The 20,357-nt window shown below is 35.4% G+C and overlaps 1 protein-coding gene across 1 annotated transcript; it reads right to left on the reverse strand.

Moving 5' to 3' along the window:
* Positions 1 to 2,358: 2,358 nt before the first annotated feature.
* Positions 2,359 to 9,969, reverse strand: LOC147762180 (uncharacterized). Its single transcript, XM_087010710.1, has 3 exons — positions 7,872 to 9,969; positions 7,026 to 7,167; positions 2,359 to 2,929 (listed from the first exon to the last, which is right to left on the reverse strand). The coding sequence occupies exons 1-3, from the start codon at positions 9,805 to 9,807 to the stop codon at positions 2,914 to 2,916; spliced, it is 2,094 nt and encodes a 697-aa protein (XP_086866836.1). The 5' UTR covers positions 9,808 to 9,969; the 3' UTR covers positions 2,359 to 2,913.
* Positions 9,970 to 20,357: the final 10,388 nt, after the last annotated feature.

A 20,357-nucleotide genomic window follows, 5' to 3' on the forward strand; every position in this document is an offset into this window, starting at 1 on the left:
TTTCACTATCAATAAGTACTAGTGTGATAGGGACCATTCCCAGACCCTATCGTACTAACTGTGGATCGATCTATCTCCGAGTGGATTCTCGCTAAATTACAGTTAACTTAAGCGGCTTAGATGTCTGTCACGCCTACTGAAACTGCTAGGGGGTAATTATCGTTAAGCAGCTTCTGTAGGCCTATCGTTCGCATCCACGTACTCAGTGGGAGATCAAATGCCTTGAACATGTTCTAAACAATTCCACGCGCTGCTTATATCTTCATTTTATTACGCAGGAATCAGGGTGTTGGGAGATCGATTATAGAAATAAGAACGGTTGAGAGAACAGAAAATATTTGATCAATCTTTAACTAGAGAGGGGATTTAAATGATACTATTAGGCTCCATAGAGGCGTTCAAAAATTGTGCTGCTGTCGGTATTTCACGAAGTCAGCAAGGGGTATTGGACATAGTTTTCACTCAGCAATAACCACGCCTCGGTGTATGGGAGTTGTAGATCCCACACTGAAAATGCCAATAAAAAATGAAAATTTACCCCCAAAAATTCATTACAAAAAAAAAAAAAAAAAAAGAAAAAAAAAGAAATAAAATAAAAATAATCCAATGAGACTAGTATTCTGCAGTGGTGGATTTGGGGGGGGGGGGGGGGGGGGTCAGGAGGTCCTGACCCCCCTCCTTCGGTTTCTGAAAAATATATCACAACCAATATTCCCCTCTTGAAATTAGAATTTTGACTAGCTGAATCATAGTTCTAAACCATACCAAGTGGTGCCATTCACCCTCTAAAATACCAATTTTTTTCTGGCCCTTTACCACACGCCACTGGGGGGTTGGGGGGGGAAGGGGGGTAAATGGTCAGCTTCACATCCGCGGACACCCCCCCCCCCAGTGGCAGTAATAGGGTTTTTGTCAATTTTAATGTAATATTACATAATGCTTAATCACCACCAATTTTAATCATGCACAGCAGGTAACATAGATATTCAGGAAATGTGACAAGCAAAAGGTCTTCAGGAAGATGGAAGTTGAAGATCACACCTTAAATTAGTGAAAAATGAAAATTTCACAAAAATTGTCCAACTTTATGAAGAATGTTTAATTTAGTAATATACATCATTCCTTTAGTTTGAAGAGAATAGTAGGTCAAATTGTTTTTCCTCAAAGGGTGATATCTGCAGACATGAACCTAGGTTTCAAAAAAAAAAAAATTAATAATAATAAAAAAATAAAATAAAAAAAAAACCTCTGAACATTTATCATGGGACCCTACACCTAACCAGCCAGGGGTCCGGGGGCCACCTTAGGAATTGAATTAAAAAACACAGAAATTCCGCGGTTCCATGGAAAAAGCTCATGTCCGTATCTGTATTGCATTTATACTGAAGTAAATACAGAAACCAACAACTTTTGAAAAAAATGGTACAACCAAGTGGATTTTCTACCTCCACCTGTACTTAATGAATACTTATCAGTTGTATAAGTTTGAAAAAATAAGTTTACATAGTTTTCTTATAATAATATTTTAGTTAAACCATCACTTGAAATGCACTGCCACTTTTTGTTGAAGATCTTAGGGTGCATTCCTATAGATTTAAGATCCATCTATCCCAATGGGGAGTCTCACTAGATTAGATAGATTAGATGTCAGATAATCTGGCTTAAATGTCCTTCCTGCCTACTACAAGCTGTAAGGGGGTAATTATCTTCCGTCCGTGGTCAGCTGACTGCAATTTAGCATGAACCCCCAGGGAGTTAGGTCGATCTAGTGAGATCGTTCTAATTCTCTGGGAATGCCCTCTTACATTTCCTCTGTAGCTGCTGCTTAAATTGCAATACCTCATGTGAATTGGCTTCAGAATAGATGGTTATTTACTATGTAAGAGAGCAAGAAAGTTTTATATGTATTTTGTTTCATTTAGTTTTTAGGGACTTCTTTAAATACAATTTTTTAAAAATTATCCTAGTATTTGAAGTAAAGTTCTTAGCTTTTAAATCTTCAGAGTTAAGACAATAACCCATTTCACGCGTTCAAGTTGGATAATTTTATTTTGTTAGTACATCTTTAGGTTTACTATTTAGAAAATGATTTCCCATCATATTTGATCTGTTTCTACCTGTAGTGAAACAAAGAAAGCTGAGACGCAGTTTTTTGGTGCACAGAGAATTTTGAGTGTAAAAGGTAAAAGAGACGAAATGTTAACAACTACTTAGTTTACCTTTTCAATATACTTTTAGCTTGAAAATGGCTTTTATATTGTTATTTTTGCTGAATTTGAGCAACTTTATACAACTCTAATGAATATGCATTATAGGGCAGTCATCACCTACTTTGATGGAATGAAATATTTCTAATAATACTTTTAAACATCTTTTATTTCCAGACAACATGAAAGGTGTACAATGCTTTACACCTCTAACAATTCAATTAGTGAGATAACAAATCTAACATCAGAACATTCAACATAACTCACCATAAACATTTCCCTTCTGCAAGCATTTGCCTCATTTTCAATTTCCATATTACTGTGATTACAGGACCAACCTGGAAGGGGGTGATTAAGACACCCCTGCACACCCCTTAAACAATCAGAGTGTACCCCAATACTGTAACTTTAACACTGTCTTCACACCAAATGTCAGTCACTATGTCAGTGCTCAAAGACAATATAAGAAAACAGAATTCATTATTTTTTAAAGTCACTTGTGAAGATTCTCAACCATGAATATGCACTATTATGATATGGCCTTGTTTATATTACTAGCAAGACCAAGAATAAAAAGGCCTAGATTACAGCTAGTGCACTTGGTTTCAGATTATTGTTCAACATTCATTGGCTCCATTCTTTTTTTATGTCAGTGGAGAGTTATCAAATCCTCTTCAATGCTGTCAGGAAGCACTTCAAAGGTCTCCTAATTATTGGGTAACCTGTAAAAAAGCAAATGAAAAACTTCAATATTTCATGATGAAACACTAAAGCCATGCAGTATTCTACAGCAAAAACCTTATAATCTTATTACAAAAATTATTTAACTCCACACAGTGCCAAAAAGTGTTAATTTTGAAAATATTGTACCTAAAACCCTTTACACTGGACAGCGTCCTTTCTGCTTCCTTTGTGCAACCATGAAACTGGCATTGCTGTGGTTGTAGAAAGGAGCCACAAGCATGACTTTGGTTGCAAAATGAATGCTCAATGATCAGCCAGTTGTCAGAACGTACTCAGTAATTTATTTAAATTTCAAACGCGGCCGTACTACAGAATGCAGAAAGGACGCCACCCAATGTAAAGGGGGCTTAAGAAAAGAGACAGAAAAACTGGCAAATGTACAGGCACAAGTCTTAGTAAATATAGCCACACAGCAAATATGAAGTAAAAACAAGGCAGCAAAGCTGTCAAATGTAGAAACACAAAGCAGAAAATAAAGATGCAGAAAATAGGTCATTTTGTCAAATCTGATGCAATTTAATAAATAATGTTTATAACAGCACAGTCAATCAACACTAAAATTTAATCATGCACAATAGGTAACATGGTCAATAAGATTACAGTTTCACATATTGTGAAAAATGAGAAAAATGATAGTGCATAAAATAATTTTGTATAATGTTTAAAGGTATTAACACCAATATTATAGCTTATGTGGAAATACAGAAAATGTACAAAGCTTCGGGTGTGTGGGATCACATCTTGAAGATGCCAGTGTTTGAAAAAAAAAATTAAAATAAAACATAACAAACAATATTCCAATAAAGCTGCTATTCAAACTTTTAATCTAGTTTTATTAACACGATATGAATAACCCCAGTGAGTATGAGGATAATAAGGCACTGTTATTCATCTATAGCATTTATGTTAGCATTACACAAAATAATTTTTTTCTTTTGTAAAATTACATGCAATATCAAGCAACATTTACCTGCATAATTATCACTGATTCCTAATTATGTGACACTGTTAATTTCAGACTTTTACAAACTGTATCTGGCAGAGAGCTAAACATATGGGAGTTTACAGGGAAATCTCAACATATGTGTAATGTATGTTTACTAATGTAATCTCATTCAATGGCCAGAAAAATCAACCAATAAGACTTGTTTTCCAGCTAAAGCTGTATTTAAGTCCTGTTTCTTTCCTGTAATTTCAGTCATGATGAAACTGTAGGTCTGATCACTGATGACCAGCCAAAACTTGTCAAGATGGTAAAAAATTGTACTTCGGCAGTCCAAAGGACCAGCAAGATTTTTAAGTGTCACCATTTTGAATTTACAGTCATCATTTGACATACTTCACTAACAGCGTTTTTTTTTTCCCCCTCCATTTACTTATCAGGCAAGATATAAAAAATGATAACATTCACAGACAAAGTAAGCTAGCCAATCATAGTATCTCTCTCAAACAAATAGAGTGATTCCCTATGGGGAAGCCCCCTGCTCCCGATATTACTTGCTCTGGCATTGTCTATTGCTCACGACACACAGACAGCTATCAAGAGAGTGGTCCATGCTGCCAAGCATATGTTAACACGGCAGGGCAAATGTTTCCTGACAAACTTTTTTCTTTGAAAATAACGTTGGTAGCATAGAAATGAGGTCACCTGATTAACTCAGTAAATTTGATTTCTCAGTTATTGGTACTTCTGTTTATATTCAGCCTGCGGCATATCACTGTTTTACGTAAAGATGGTTTAAAAGTTTGGTCAATTCTTCGAACGCGATTCGTGGTGAAAGAACATAAGGCCACACTTTTTTATTTTTATGGATGACATCCTCTGGGGACCCCGAAATCTGTGTGAGAGGGTGAAAAAAAAAAAAAATACTGCTTAAGTAAAGGAATGCTGAATGTTTCTTGCTAAACGGTAAAACAGTTTTCCACTTATCATGTTATTGGTGTTGGATACACGCTAAAAAAAAAAAAAAAAGCTTAAAAACAGCCTTACTTTTCACAAAATGGTCCAATCATGCTGATTTTTTAGCTTGACCCGCGTTTTATGAATATTCATCAGTTCTGTAAGTTTCAAGCGAAAAGGTAAAATGGCTTTCCACTAATCGTGTTAACAGTGAAAGTGCATGGCGACGACAACAACGACAGACGCAGGTAACTGCTATATGTAGAGACACATCTGTGTTTGTACATAAAAGACTGCGGAGATGAGAAAATATCAATAGAACAATTTTAAATTTCCAATTTGCACCATTTTGAGATTCTGAACATAGTGAGAGATTGAAACTGCACTGATGTGACTTTATTTCCATTTCTGACACTATATTACACAATACAAGGTTACAGGTTAACCATCATTTTTATACAATCAACTACCAAAATTGTTTAGGTGCAGAAAATGCCAAAAGAACACTTTTACATGACTGTCTAATTAGTTCAATAATGACACTGTTAACATGCCTAAGAATCAAATTCATGGTGGATAAAATATGCTGAAAAAAGTAAAAAACAGCACAACTTTTGGAGAAATGGTCTGATCAGACTGATTTTTAAACTTGACCTGTATTTTATGTATACTCATCAGTTCTGCAAGTTTGAAGACAAAAATTGAAATGGTTTTCATTTTAATTGTATAACCATAGATTAAATATCCTAAAAAAAACCCCAAAAAACAGAATAACTTTTTGAAAAATGGTATGGAACAGGCTGACTTTCAAACTTAAGCTGTATTTTATGAATATTCATCAGTTCCGACACAAGATAGTTTCACGTTTTTTATCCAATAAGGGTAGATAGAATATGCTGAAAAAAAAATGGAACAATGGTCTGATCAGGCTGATTTTGGCATTTCACTTGTGTTTTTATGAATATTCATCAGTTCTATGAGCTTAAAGATTAAAGGTAAAACAGTATTCATATTAGTTTACTCTGAAGTGCCTAATAATAGTGCCGGCACGATTATTTTTTTCCCGGAAATTTTCCACCCGGCACAATCTTATTTTCCCTAGCACGATTAAGAATATCCACACGGGCACAATTATTCGGCTAGGCACTATTATTAATTTCTGAAAATTTTCAGGGGGCACAATTATTCCAGTAGGCACTATTATTTGGCACTTCAGAGTACTGTTATGTAATAATGAAAGTGCACGATGACGACAACGACAGCATAAGCAAAGGCTATATGTGCAGACACATCCGTCTGTACAGAAAAAAATGGTAAGATCATGCTGATTTTCAAATTCGACCTGAATTTATGAATATTCATCAGTTCGAAGAGATTAGGTCAATGTGTCTGTACATAAAAACTGACACCAATTCCAGTGTTGGGCTTGACAAGCTCTACAAAATGCAACAAACAAGAGGTCTCTGGCATTTTAAGTTCAAAAATAGGTGTAAGAGACTTATGAGTTTTGGCACCAAATGACTGCTTCTCCCATAGAAATGCACCGATTGACCTCAAACTTAAGAAGATGAAAGGAGACCATAAGAGTAACACTTCATTATAATATGACAGCTTAGGTCTGTGTAGTTTCTGAAAAAAGGCAAAACCTTTTTTTTCTTTTTGCAAAATCTTGGCCGGTTTGACATTGAAAGGATCATTTGCAACAATTGCTACTGGAAAGAAAGCTACTAGTAAATAAGAAATGTTTGAAAAGAAGACCAAGAACAACATACATGGACAACATAAAAGAATAAACAGGTCAAAAAAAGTATAGTTCAAGTATTTGAGAGATGTGGTGATCCATGACAGTCAACCTGCTATGAATGGATGGCACCCAGTGATGATGAAGTACACTCAATTTATATAACAATTTTGGGTAAATAGTTTTAAGGCCCAGATCTCAAAACAAGGATGACTTTTATTGTCAGTTATCAATTTCTGTATTCTTAGCTTAGTTATGCCAAAAAATTCTACTTTGTGCAAAACAGGCAGCAAGCAACCCCCCCCCCCAAAAAAAAAAAACAAGGAAAAAGTACAAATAGCAATAAGATTCTATCACAAAGTGTTACGTCTACCTCTTTCACAATATTTTTAAAGAATTACTCTGTTCAGAAAACTTAGTGTTACTTCCTTACCTTATGTGAGGGATTTTTTCCAATTCCTCCTTCAAAAACTTGTGCAAACTTGCAGATTTCTCTTTCACCATAAAAAAAGGCACCTCTAGAACCTCTCTGTATCCTGCTTGATATAGGAATTTTTTGTAAGCCTTTGCTTCACCTGGTGAATAAAAAAACCCAAATCAATGTTAACATAAAACATATTTCAATGTCTTACTGAGAGGAAATGTGTGCCTGAATGCACTGAAAAATTAATATTTACACAAAGAAAACCTAATCATGTCAAAACTTTATCACATAGACATATAACCATTCAAATTAAGATGGCCTCTGTTTAAAACATGAAATAATACACTGTTACCTGGGAAATATATACCACAGTTACATGCTGTGATTCAGTGAGGCAGAGTATAGTACTTATTATTTGACATGAATACACAGAGAGAAAGTACTCAAATTTCACAAAAAAAAAAAAAAAAAAGGTACATAGCCACAGTCAAATTTATATAACATCTATAGGTATAACTGATAAATGCTTATTGAAATCAACAAGGCAGGTGCACAGCTTGCTACTTACATATGTTGAATTTATATGAGATGTGTACTATACAAGCGTCAGTTGTCTACGTTACTCTCTACTGATACATCATTGTTGTCCTTTGTACCCTATTGTTATTCTCAGTACCCCATTGTTGTTATGGCTATATAAGCTGGCCCTCAGTGGGTAACCAGCAAGTATATAGAAGAAATAGGCTCAATACACTGAAGACAAGCTTGTGTTAGTTATAACCCCAAGCTGCTCATGGCAGCAGGGTGGGATTACTAAAGCTATCTCTACATACAACAACCACATTTTTAACTCACCAGTTAACATTGGCTTGTTGATAAAGAAATCTTCATCATGAAGAATCCATACTGCTATTCTTCTCCATCTTTCTGGCAAGGCAGACATGTTTTCCATTTTGAGGAACCCATTTTCATCAAAGACTCTGGGCACCAGCTTCATGTCTACAGGCTCATTTAATTCATTCAAACAGAACTCCACAACAGCACGATATATGGGAAGTACTGGTGTGACTCTTGCCATGTGGGGACCACCAAGAATCCTCCGTACAGCTGCTGAAACAGCCTGCGTTGAGGAATGCTGACATCTGATTTTCAATTTCTCTGCCCAGTATTGAATACCATCTGCTTTGTATAGGCTTGGTGGAATCTTCTCAACATACTTGTCAATTTGCTCTATTTCTAACCTTCCACACAACTCCACAATCCACATACACCCTTGAGGCTTCATGACATTTAATGATTCCTCCTTCATCAGACCAGACTGGAAACAACTATCAAGAATTCCACTGAAGACTTCATAATAGCCATGACGGCACATCAAATGACAAGCAATGGAAAGCAATTTGAAAGGAGGGATATTTCTCCCTTGATTTTGCACTAAATCAACCACTTTTTTTAAAAAAGCAATATTTGTATTGCAATCCATTAGTAGGTAAGCTTGAACTAATCTATAACCATCCTCCCCATCGATATCTTGTGCATTAGCCACAAAGTTCTCAGCAACTTTCAACAGCATTTCATGATCAGAATAATACATTACACTAAATTGCCATGTAATACCAATTTGCTGTCTCAATGGCAACAAAGATGCATGCTTCTTAAATATCTCAGCAAGTTCTGTAACATATTGTACATCCATGAAACCTTTATTCAACTTCTGCTTTCGGGCTAAGCCCAACATCCACTTAATGCACAGAAATGCAAGTCTCTTGTATTCTTCAGTTCCATCACAAAGCAGAATCTCCAACCCCTTCCATAAAATGTCAGAGGGCACCAAATATTCAACATTATTACAGAGACTGACATACCTGTACACTTCTCTCGGCTCAGAGAATTCACTGTCGAATTTCAGCTCCTGTAAAAAATGTCTTACATCATTTTCATCCACCCATTTTCCTTCCAGTGCACAAGAATAGTGTGTTGCAGATTGTAGAACACTAACAAGCCAGTGAATTTCTTTGCCTCCAAGTTCTTTCCTCTCTAGCTTTGCCTCACTCATCAAGTGCTTTAAGAAAATCCTCATCTGCTCTTCAAGGTAATTCTGCTTGTGTAGTACAGACAGATGTAACCATTGATGGCAGGCATCTATCCTAATCTTAACATGCCATTCGGACCATACCTGTGACATGTGTCTCTCCAGTTCTTTATAAAACTGAAGGATTTCTGGAGATGGCTGAATTAAAACCCCAACTAACAACAATCTGTTTAACTGACGTAGAACACTTCCCTCCATCAAACCTTTGTCGAGGATGGTTAGCAGGGCTGATGATAACCTGTCATCTTGTAAAAGATGAGTGTTTTGATATGTTGGCGAATCCCTCAAACATTTAAGACTAACAGCATATATATACGGTAGAACTCCGCCAAGGTCCTTTTCAGCTTCACGAGCACCGTTCTCGTAATCACTAATAATCTCCGCTTCGCTCCTTCCATCTTGCAAAAGGTACTCCTTCGCAACTCTTTCCAAATGATCTTGGTTGCGTCTGATGATGACGTTATATTCAATTTTCCGTGGATTTTTTGTAGAATATGACAGCTCAGTCCCAGTGGTAACTTTCCCCATCGTCCAACCCCACATCATGTGAGGGCTTCGCCTTCGGAGTTGAGAGACGGCACATGTAAATCGCAGCGATTGATGGCATCGCGAGGGTTGTGCCAAACACTGAGTTATTCTACCAACAAAACTGGGTCGACTACAACTTCGGTAGACATATCTCAGTGCCGAATAAAACATGATTACATGATTAAAATGTTCCCAGTACTGAACACGTCCATGGCCTCCACCTCGACCACGAGGCAGTTGAGGCAAGCTCGCATTTGTAGAAACGGCAGGTCAGGTCACAAAATGGCGGAAAACGGCATTTCAGGCTACAAGAAAAAATGACATAAAAAGCGGAACCTTATACCAAGGAATAAACACCCCTTTCAACGCAATCTGACGTGAACAGCCCAAACCCGTATCTTTTATATCATGTTACCTTTTCTTGAGCATTTTCCATGGCTATAAGGACACGAGTTCTTGTAAAAACTTCAAGGGATAAGAACTGTTCATTTTGGCCAAAAAATGAATTTTGCTGGGGTAAACAACAATTTTCCCAGTCTTACTAATGGTAAATGAATACATTCCGACATTCAAAGTTAGTCCGTGTTTTTCCTTAAAAGTTCTGTTAATTACATTTATGTGGACTTTTCTTTAAACAGCAACAATTTCTACATAGAATTGACGTCATCTCTCAGCTGGCCTATGGTAGAAATTAAAGATAAATAGATATATATAGAATTGACGTAAAAATTAAAAATAAATATATATATATATATAGAATTGACGTCATCACTCAGCTGGCTCTGGTACAAAGTAATTTTGTAAAGGCATTATTAATTGACAAAAAATGTCACTTTTAGTTGGAAAAGGCGTCCTTTAAAAAATAATTTGTCAGTGGGGATTTTGGGGGATAGTGAAGAAACAATTAAAACTGACAGCTCATCAAAGGGATTCCAGGATAAATGAGATTATCTGTTTACCCCACTTCTACCTGGAGATGTGCCTTCATTAAGGTTAGCAACATGATTAATGGGGGGGAGGGGGGAGGGGGGAGGTTAAAACAACAAAGATAGAGTGTCAGTAAGTTCATCAAAGGGATTCCTGGATAAATGAGATGATCTGTTATCCCTATCTCTACCTGGTGAACATTTTGATCTAAGGCAGGCATTTATAATTTTTCTCAGTGTCACATTGTTTATTCTCAGTATTATATTCATTACAGGGGGGATTGTCCGGGGGTCGGTTGTAAAGGGGGAAATAGCCAGGTGGGGAGGATTATCGGGGGGGGGGGGAGGATTATCGGGGGGGGGGGAGGATTATCCGGGAGGGGAGGATTATCCGGGGGGGGGAAGAGGATTATCTTTGGGGGGGGGGGGGGGGTCCTAATACCTGCGACCACATCACATCCAGCCACCTAGCGCGTTCAAATATTTTTTCAATTTGTCATCCTTTCCCTTAATTAATATGTACGGTTAGCAATTCTTGATAATCTCACACAAAGTGATTGTGGCTTCAAAATACATTTATTTAAGACATATAAAACAAAATACGTATCTAAGTTCACATATAACATGGCACCGACAACAGACGAGGTTGGCCACTCACAGCGCAGCATAACTAGTGTTATAATTATGATATTTATTCTTGCAAATATAAGTTAGATTTTACATGGACTTTTGAAGAGTGATAAAAGTAACTAAAACACATTATGACATATTCCACTAACAACATAAAGAAGATTTAACTGAATAAATTATGAAATCAATCTGCTCTTTAAAATAGTTCAATAACATAAAATAGGAATTCAATTATTAGAACATAAGATAAATCAGTTTACAGTTTAAAGTATTGACGTTTGTACATTAAAATTCTTGCGAGTCCATGGGATAAAGGTCTTTGCTCAAACAAGTTTTTGAATATAAAAATTCTGAGGGTGTCTTGGGGAATGTGAATATTCTATAACTTTTGGTATAATAAATGATTTTGTTTATGATCTTCCATACATGCTCTTCCATACACATACATACATACATACATACATACACACATGAATATTTGACTACTTAAATCATCGCACTGTTTTGTACAGGAATGGAATTTGTCTCTTTAAGGCCGGGGTTAACGGGGTGTTTGGATACAGTAACTTAAATATGTAGTGATACATATAGGCAGGACACAAAAAGTTCTAGAAGAAAACAAAATAATTCTCATTTATTGCAATTAATATAACAAAAAATCCACATTTGTATGTTTATGTCAGACGAAATGTCACAGTTACAATCTACACGTGTTTGCAGGGACACTCTTTTTTTTTTTAGTCAATTCCTTTTCCATTAAAAGGAAGATGTTTTACTCTCAAATAGAAATACAGGGTGTCCCAGTATAAACGTAACCCAAAAATGTGAACGCCGTTTATTTTCTGTTTGCAAATTATATACAATTCATATATATCTGAAAACTGCAGAAGTTAGCAAATTTACTGCTACAAACAATATGTCACGTGCTCTACTGGCAAAGATTTTGTCGTCATTTATAGAAAATATTCCAAATGTGCTCTGTTATACATTGCACAGTGTCTTTCAATTCATAATGTAGTTTTATCAAGGAGTTATAACTCCTTGGTTTTATTAAGTAGTAAACATTAGAATGTCAATTCGAGGACTAGCGAAAACGTTCTTCAAATTTGTAAAGTGTATTGAACGAAACTGATCTGGGCACTCAGTCGTATGTATGCAGTCACAGACTACATATTCCTCCGTTTAAATCGCACCGCACGCACAGTCTGTTCTCACGTGGTCTTCTGACCCACCTGTCCATCAATCATCACTGTACTAAATATAAACATATCAATCATACACTGTAAATCTACAAAGTTTATTAAGTTTCCTGTTATAACCTCTCAGCAAAATTGAACTAAATGTACACCATCCCACCAAGGAAATTTCAAATTTATATTAAAGGAAAAAAAGAAGAAAAAAACAAGGGCAAATAGAAAAGATCTCATGTTGAGCGATCTTTCAATATTTGATTTAAGCTTTCAAGTAAGACAATATTTTTAATCAGGGATAAGACAAAAAGAAGATATCCTCCAACTGAAGTAAATGTTATTAGGTGCAAATAATAGTACTAAGGACTAAGTAGGCTAAAAAATCTTTATTTAACTGGGGCCTACCAAAAGTCGCATGCAGTGTATATGTGTACATAGCTGTACAAGTAAAGCTATCGCCTGCGTCCGTCGTCGTCGTGCATATTTCACTGTTATAGCAATAAATTGATAACAGTGTGGCTATTTTTTTTGTTTGTTTGTTATTCTCAAACTTACTGGAGTAATTCATATTATGATAAATACAGTCCACGTTCAAATGGCAGATATATTGAGTCTTTTTTCCTTAAATTATCCCGCTTTTTTTACTTTTCTGTTATATATTATAATGTAAGACTTGATAACGCAATAAAAGGAAAACCCCGTGACTTATCATACTGAAATTTACAGAATCACTTTTTAGCATGAGTATTAGAATACAGGCCAAGGGCAAATGTCAACTTTATCGGACCATTTTTGGCGAAGGTTATCCCATGTCCCCCTTTCCTTCGAATGGAATGTGTAGTCTCTCCTGACGCTCTGCTTTCCGTAGTTGTTATAACTAAAGCTTGCTCGAGTCCGTCTTAACGCTTAATAAAATAATTTGTAATCGGATATACATAAATATTCTGTCGTTAAAGAGTCTAGATTTATGATTTTAGTCGCTACGAGAGAAAATAATATAGCTTGATAAAAGTATTGATCAAATAGGCCCATGATCATTAATATAAAGCGTGTTATTATAAATAGGTAATAATTTACAAATAATTAGCTTCACTTCTTTCGGCTTCTCGATCCTAGACAACGTCTCGACATGCATTCCCAGAGAAAAAAAATGTATCGCCTGCAGGGGCCTCAAGTACGATTACCACTGTTACATAGTACTCTTTTTTCATATAAATGAAATTCATGACATTTGGACAATTTTGAAATAAGTGCATTCAGTACAAAAAGTTTCGAGTATTTTAATTTTTTTTATTATGACACTCCCGAGAAATTATAAGGAAAATTTTCATGTCAACGCCCTCTATGATTTATTACTGTCTTCACTAGCACAATATGATGAAATTCATGGACAACGTCACAATCATGTTGAGATAGACTCTGAGGTCAAATAATGTAGCATTAAAACTGTTGTAACTCAACTTCCTCTATTCTCCCGGACCACACACACACACACACACACACACACATACGAAAAAAACAAACAAACAAAAATTATTCTTATAGTTTTGAAAGTAACGCCTCGGTTAGAAAAGTGTTGTTAGCAGTTTGCTAAGAAAATAGTTTGACTATACAAAATGTTATAGAAAAATCAAACCCGCAATTAAGAACTTTATAATATTCCAATTCAGGTCTTTCAATGTTTCAAGAATTTCATCGGCTGTTTTACAACTTGGTCATACTAACAGCCGGTTTTAATCAATAATTAAAACAAGTTAATATTTGCGCTCCGATATTTCCGTCTCCGTTCTCCGTTATGTGGCTTTCATCGGGGATTCAGCTTTTTGCACACCTCAGGTAGTGGTGATACTCACGTCCTTAACCCAACTTTCTATGTTACTGGAACATTTTTGAAATATTGTTGAGATTTCTTTGTGAAGTCCCAAATATCTCATTTCGAAAAAAAATCATTTTTTAATTTAAAAACTTATCATTCTGTCCTTCAAACCTTCTACTCTTGTTTAGCCCATTGCCTATGGGGACAGTTCAGCAAAAGCACTAAATCTCATTCATTAGCACTTCTGTCTTATGTTTTCTGATGTATTCTGGATAATTGCACAAATAGGCCCTAGTAGACTATAGTGCATAAATAAAAATGTGCAACATTTCGTGCAAGTTGGCAAACATACTTGATTTGATAATCGCCGGCAGTTTGTGTAGTTCAAAAATAGCAAAATTTGACTTCACGTAGGCCTAAATTCTGTCGACACTGCGTAGAGATTTTACGTCGTTTTTTCACGCGCCATTACGTTGCGTAGCAGTCGTTGTGTGTAAAAACGCTAATTTGAATGTAAAATGCCTATAATTTCTTTCTGTTTTAATCTTTTAAAATTTCAGTTTCAAGACATGATAGACAAATATGTAAGCTTCAATTTTATTCATTGGGACAACATTTCAGAGGAAGAATTTGATAGAGTAAATCAGCGCTAAATTATAACGCCACGATGATTTTCTAGCATAACGTCAGCATAACATTTGCTGGAACTTATTTTAATTTTAGTTCATTTCGTAGAGTTGACGATTTGCCAGTTAATTTTATAGTGCTGCGTTTTTAGTAATGGCGCTCTTTCTCATTAGACGTCATCTTGGAATTCGAAGTCCATCTTTGTGAATTACTAGGCCCATAGTTGAAACATAGGGTAGGCCTAGTTACATAAGTAGAAAAAAATCTGAACAGGTTTTTTTAGAGGCAAAAGTTGTAAAAGTTTGTATAACCTGGTGTGTTAAAGTTAAAGGACACTGGTAAACACCCGAACGCACTCAAAATTCAATTTCCCAAACCTTTTATAGGCTACCATCATCCATACCCTCCCCCCATCATTTTTGTGCCGTTTTTTTTCAACATCTTTCCTTTTAATCCAACTTTCTCTATTGAATGGTTCGTCGACATCTAATTTAAACTAAAATATCATATTGTCATTTTCAATAGTTTACTAGGTAATTTCTTTATGAACTTTTTATCCCCCCTCCCCGCCTCGCGTTGTGTCTTCACTAACACAATGAGGTGATATTTTGTGGAATCCGTCACAATCATGGTTGAGACAGCATCAGAATCAAAACACTGCAGTCTCTATCGTAAGGTCTATTTGGTCAAACATAGCAAAAACTGCTCAGATATTCAAATCAGTGGACCTTATTGAGTCATATCAAGAAAGCCAGTGACCCACATAATGTCGTTTCAATTTTGGGTTGATAAGGATCTGAAGTTAATTTTCGTCTGACATTTTTTGAAATATACTGAACACAAACGTCGTGTAATGCATTTTTAATGTTGTAAAGTACAAATGAAGTTCCATCCGTAAAATATTGATGAGAGTTGAAAAGAAAAGGCGGTCACTTCAGCCTGCCACCTCCCCTACCATGAATGTAATGGGATGGACAGCCTGGAAGGAGACATCACTGCCTAAGTGCTGAGTGATCAGGAAGTGGAGCGAAGGCGGCTTAGATATTAAGTATACTATTATCGTAATTTAAGCCATATCAATATAAAGTATTAAGAAATCAATGTCAGATATTTGGTGATAAGTAAATTGTGATTTATTTTTGAAATGTATTTTGACACCAGTTTGCTTAAGAGCGTTCATGACTATTTCTCAACATTTTCCCCACGTACCATGTATTTCCTCTTTCACTTCATCTCATCACGTCTCATAAAACAAAGGAAGATGCAGTTGCAATTCATGTTCAGTATTTTGACCTTCGTCGGTAGAAATAGTAGTGGCAGTGGAAGTTTACTGTGAGAAATGGCCAAGGAGGGGAAAATGCTGTGAAATGTCTTGTGAAGGTCTGGCTATTGACATGTTGATATTTACATGTAGTGAACGGTTGGTAGTGAAATTATAGAATATGTCGTAGGTATAGTAACAAAACGTCCATTTCCTAAGTAAAGTACATAATTCAGGTATTAAGGGGATATAGTAATACACTTCCATTTCGAATATTGGCAAGATTCGTAAATTAAGATTTAATATTTCATTTCAATAAAATGTGTGAGCTAAACTGTGGTTGTATTGATTTCTGCGTGACATGTTATAAGAAGAACCCTTCAAGACATAAGGGGCGAACTGATGACCCGAAATGCTGTTCTGAACGGGTTTGAAAAGGTTTTATCCAAAGGCGTCTTTTACGTGCTTTATATCAATATAGCATCGCGAATTTGAGGTGATTTACGAATTAAATGTTACATAATTAAAACGTAATCATATATCAGAATGCATGGTCATCAGTTAAAAACTTGCTTTATTGTATTGAAATATGTTCTATACTATCTTATTGTCAAGTTTGTCACACGTGACATGTAAAATGATACTATTTGTGGTATTCTTCAGCAAGACAGCAAGGGATGACTTCAAGTTTAGATGGGAATTAAGTACGCACAAATACACAAATTTTATGTCGGTTTTTCTATTATTTAAATATTTTTCTATAATATTCAGAATTCTGTTATATTTAGTTTCACCTAAATTACCAAAGGACACATTATCGAAATCGTTGATAAATTCTACAAGTCCGGTGTCGAATTTTTAATTTCTCTTTTTACCAGCGTGAGTGCATTCTTCAGTCTGATTCTCAAATTCTGAAATCTAGAATATATCGACTGACGCTCATTGTGTGTCTTTTCTTTAATGTTCAGATGGGAAAGAAAGGATTATCGTCTCTTGAAATTTGCTGTCCTGTTGAGTAAGAGATGTCATTTTACGAATCAAGATCGATTATTTTGTGTCACAAGTGAAGTATGTAGAATTAAGAAATTTCCATTTGAGAAAAAATTCGATTTGAGAAATATCCCTTCTTGAAAAGCTGATTTCGTACATGTAAATGCCCTTCATATGATGGAAAAGAAACTACTTTCGTGTTTTACTTATCTCTGAAGGTATAGTTCTTACAATGTAAAATATGACACGTTTTATCATGAAAAATAACTAATATTTTTGCCATTAATCTGTTAAACAAATACAGGTTCTGGGTAAAGACGATGGGACTATTTATGTGATTGAAAATTATTTTATTTTTCAAATTTAACTGTTTTAGGCAATTCTCTCTAACCAGCATCTTTCCATCTATTGACCAGATGATGCAGAAATTAGGGATATTTTCACGTATTTAGAACAATTTATGTTCAGAAGGTTGCAAATTATTTGTTACAAGATTTTTGAAATTGAAAATGGGTGAAGGGAATATGAGAAATATCGTGACATGTTCCTTGGATTTGAATCCAGATTTCATAAGCGAACATGTAGTTTGTTTTCTAAATAGTTTTTGTAAGAATTTATTTTCAATATCATATTCTTTTTATAATCTAATGTTCACTATTATTTCAATTTTGTCAAAAGCTGGGTAAACGCTGTATTTGTTTTTTTTTTTTACGTATTTTGACACTTTTTTTGCTTAAGCCCCCTCTACACTAGACGGCGTCCTTTCTGCGTCCCGTGGTACGGCCCCGTTCGAGAGTGAAAAAAAAAACAAACTTTTAGTGCCGACATCTGGCCGATCATTGAGCATTTATTTGCAACCAAAGCGATGCTTGTGCCTCCTTTCTATGTCAGTTTAATGGCCGCACAAAGGACGCAGAAAGGACGCCGGGGGTTTTCACAACGAAAGTGTGTCCGTTTTGTCTTCCTAACGATACGTGTCCGACTTAAAAAGCGTTCAATTGTAAACAGCATTTAATAAAAATCTCATAATTCTCATTGTTATCCAGAGAAAAACAATGGTGGATCCAGGACATCTTAAAGGGGTCGGATGTTGACATTTGGAGCGAGATGGAGTATTTTGAGAACTTGATCATGTGAGTCCAGAATGGGTCTCTCTCCTCGGGGAGGGCGGAGAATAGATCCACCATTGTTTTTTTTTTTTTTTTTTTAATTTTAATGAAGAAGTTTAAATATATTGTTTTTGTCATTAAGAACAAACATAAGACCATTAATGTGGAAGATAGTTTATTCGTCAAGTCGAATATATAAGAATGTTATATTTTTACACCTGTAAGTGAATTTAAATGCAGACATCATAATATTATACTATAATATCATAATATTCTTTAAGATACTAAATGCTTTTTAACTTGTAGTAATAAAAAAGACTGAAGACGATGATATTTTACAGATATATGTTTTATAAATAATTGAATGCATAAAAGCAATTTGTATTGCTTATTGCTCTTAATAAAAAAACTTATTGAATATACAAAATGTCTTAGCGTTTTTACTGATGGCTATATTGCTCAGTGGTAGCGTGGGGTTGGGGTTCGATTCCTGGCTCGGGCACTTTGGAATTACAATGAGGTGCTATTAGAAATTGTCTTTGGTTACTATAAGAAGAAAGTCTACACGGGGAGGGTGGGTGGGAACACTTAGAGAAGTAGGTAACGCGCTTGTCTCTGAGACAGAAGGTCCCCAGTTCGATTCCTGGCGCTTCTAGGTCCCAGCAAATTACCTTTTGCAAAAATAAACCCAAATAAACAATTCAAACTACTATAAGAGGATCATACGAATGAGGAAAAACGTGAACTGAGACGGTGGCTCAGTGGGTAAGGCGACAGACTAAAAAGCAGAAAAGAGTAAGCTAGGAGTTGAAAACCTAAGGTTCAAGTCGAGCTGAAGAAAAGAAAGTCAAGAATAAACATGTGACAATTTGCACATCATCTATTACAACTTTTATGTACGTTTATTATAACAAATACAAACAACTGCACCATACAGATGTATGCAAAATCCAAACATTACGTTTTGGCTCTACATAAAAAGTAATTTTCATAACGACTGCGCAATTTGAGATATAAATTAAATTAAAAAATACAACTATCTACAACTAAATGTGTGGGAGATTCTATGCATTTTGAATATTGTCGCTCAAGATCAATCATTTTGGTTCTAAAAAAGTGCTCAAGAACACTGCATACAAGACGACATAATACTGACCAGAACATGAAATTCTCAGGTTTTTGCTGCGACTTAAAAGAGAAAGTTGAAGATTTGACGTGAAGTATTTTACAACTATCGTTCAAAGTTGAAATTGGTGTATTTGTCTTGTGACTGATCCAATATTTCACCGAGGGACATTTTTATCCAAAATTCAAGGGTGGTAACAGCATAGAAAATTCAAAATGATTATGATCTCATGTAAGCGTTTCCACCGCACGCGGGTACACACTCATGACCCCACAGCTAACTGTATGTCCCCATGCTGATGATCACACAAAACACGAAACAGCAGTCAAACATTATTCAGTTCTGTAAATTTAATGAATGTTTTCTCATAGATAAATAAATATGTTTTTCTTCTCTTTAAATCTTAAAATAGGAACAAATTTATGCGCCGTGCGAATCAAGAACAGCATGAAGACATGGTCAGTTTACAACCTTATCCCAGTCAATAGTCACTTTAAGAACAATATTTCGTAAACAAAATTAAAAAGGTTGTGCAAAAACAAGTTTACTTAAAATAACTCTACGGTCACTTGTGCTCAGTGATTCAGAAACACTCAGCAAAAATAACCCAACAGCACGTGCAGGACTGGCACCTAATCAGGCCTTTTGTTCTCAATCACTCCTTGATCCCGACCGAAATATAGAATAAAGAAAGTACCAAGTACAAGATCAACATTAAATAAAACACTGAACTTCCTATTTTTATTAAACTTTTAGCCTTACCAATCAAAGTGTCATCTTTCTGATGAAATTTTGATTTTTCACATTTGATTAGACAAATGCCACAAAACAAAGGATTTTAAACAATAAGTCAGTAAATTGGCAATTAACTGGCCAAATCATACACTAAACTACAATGTACCAAATATAAAAACAGATACGTATGCAGATTTTATGTTAATTCAATTAAGATTTTATTGTGGTTTTAGAGGATTGGGAAAAGTTGACAGTCTACAAAAGTTCGTCCAATTACTAGGAAATACCGATACCCCCCTCCCCCCAAAAAA

Source organism: Lingula anatina, chromosome 4 (assembly GCF_051362555.1).
Source record: "Lingula anatina isolate TDL-2025a chromosome 4, LinAna3.0, whole genome shotgun sequence".
Classification (NCBI taxonomy): Eukaryota; Metazoa; Brachiopoda; class Lingulata; order Lingulida; family Lingulidae; genus Lingula; species Lingula anatina.

Coding starts and splice junctions, on each gene's coding strand:
- LOC147762180 (XM_087010710.1), bottom strand. CDS start 9,807: ATGTTTTATTCGGCACTGAGATATGTCTACCGAAGTTGTAGTCGACCC. Junction 7,168..7,871: donor CAACAAGCCAATGTTAACTG/GTGAGTTAAAAA, acceptor TTTATTCACCAG/GTGAAGCAAAGGCTTACAAA.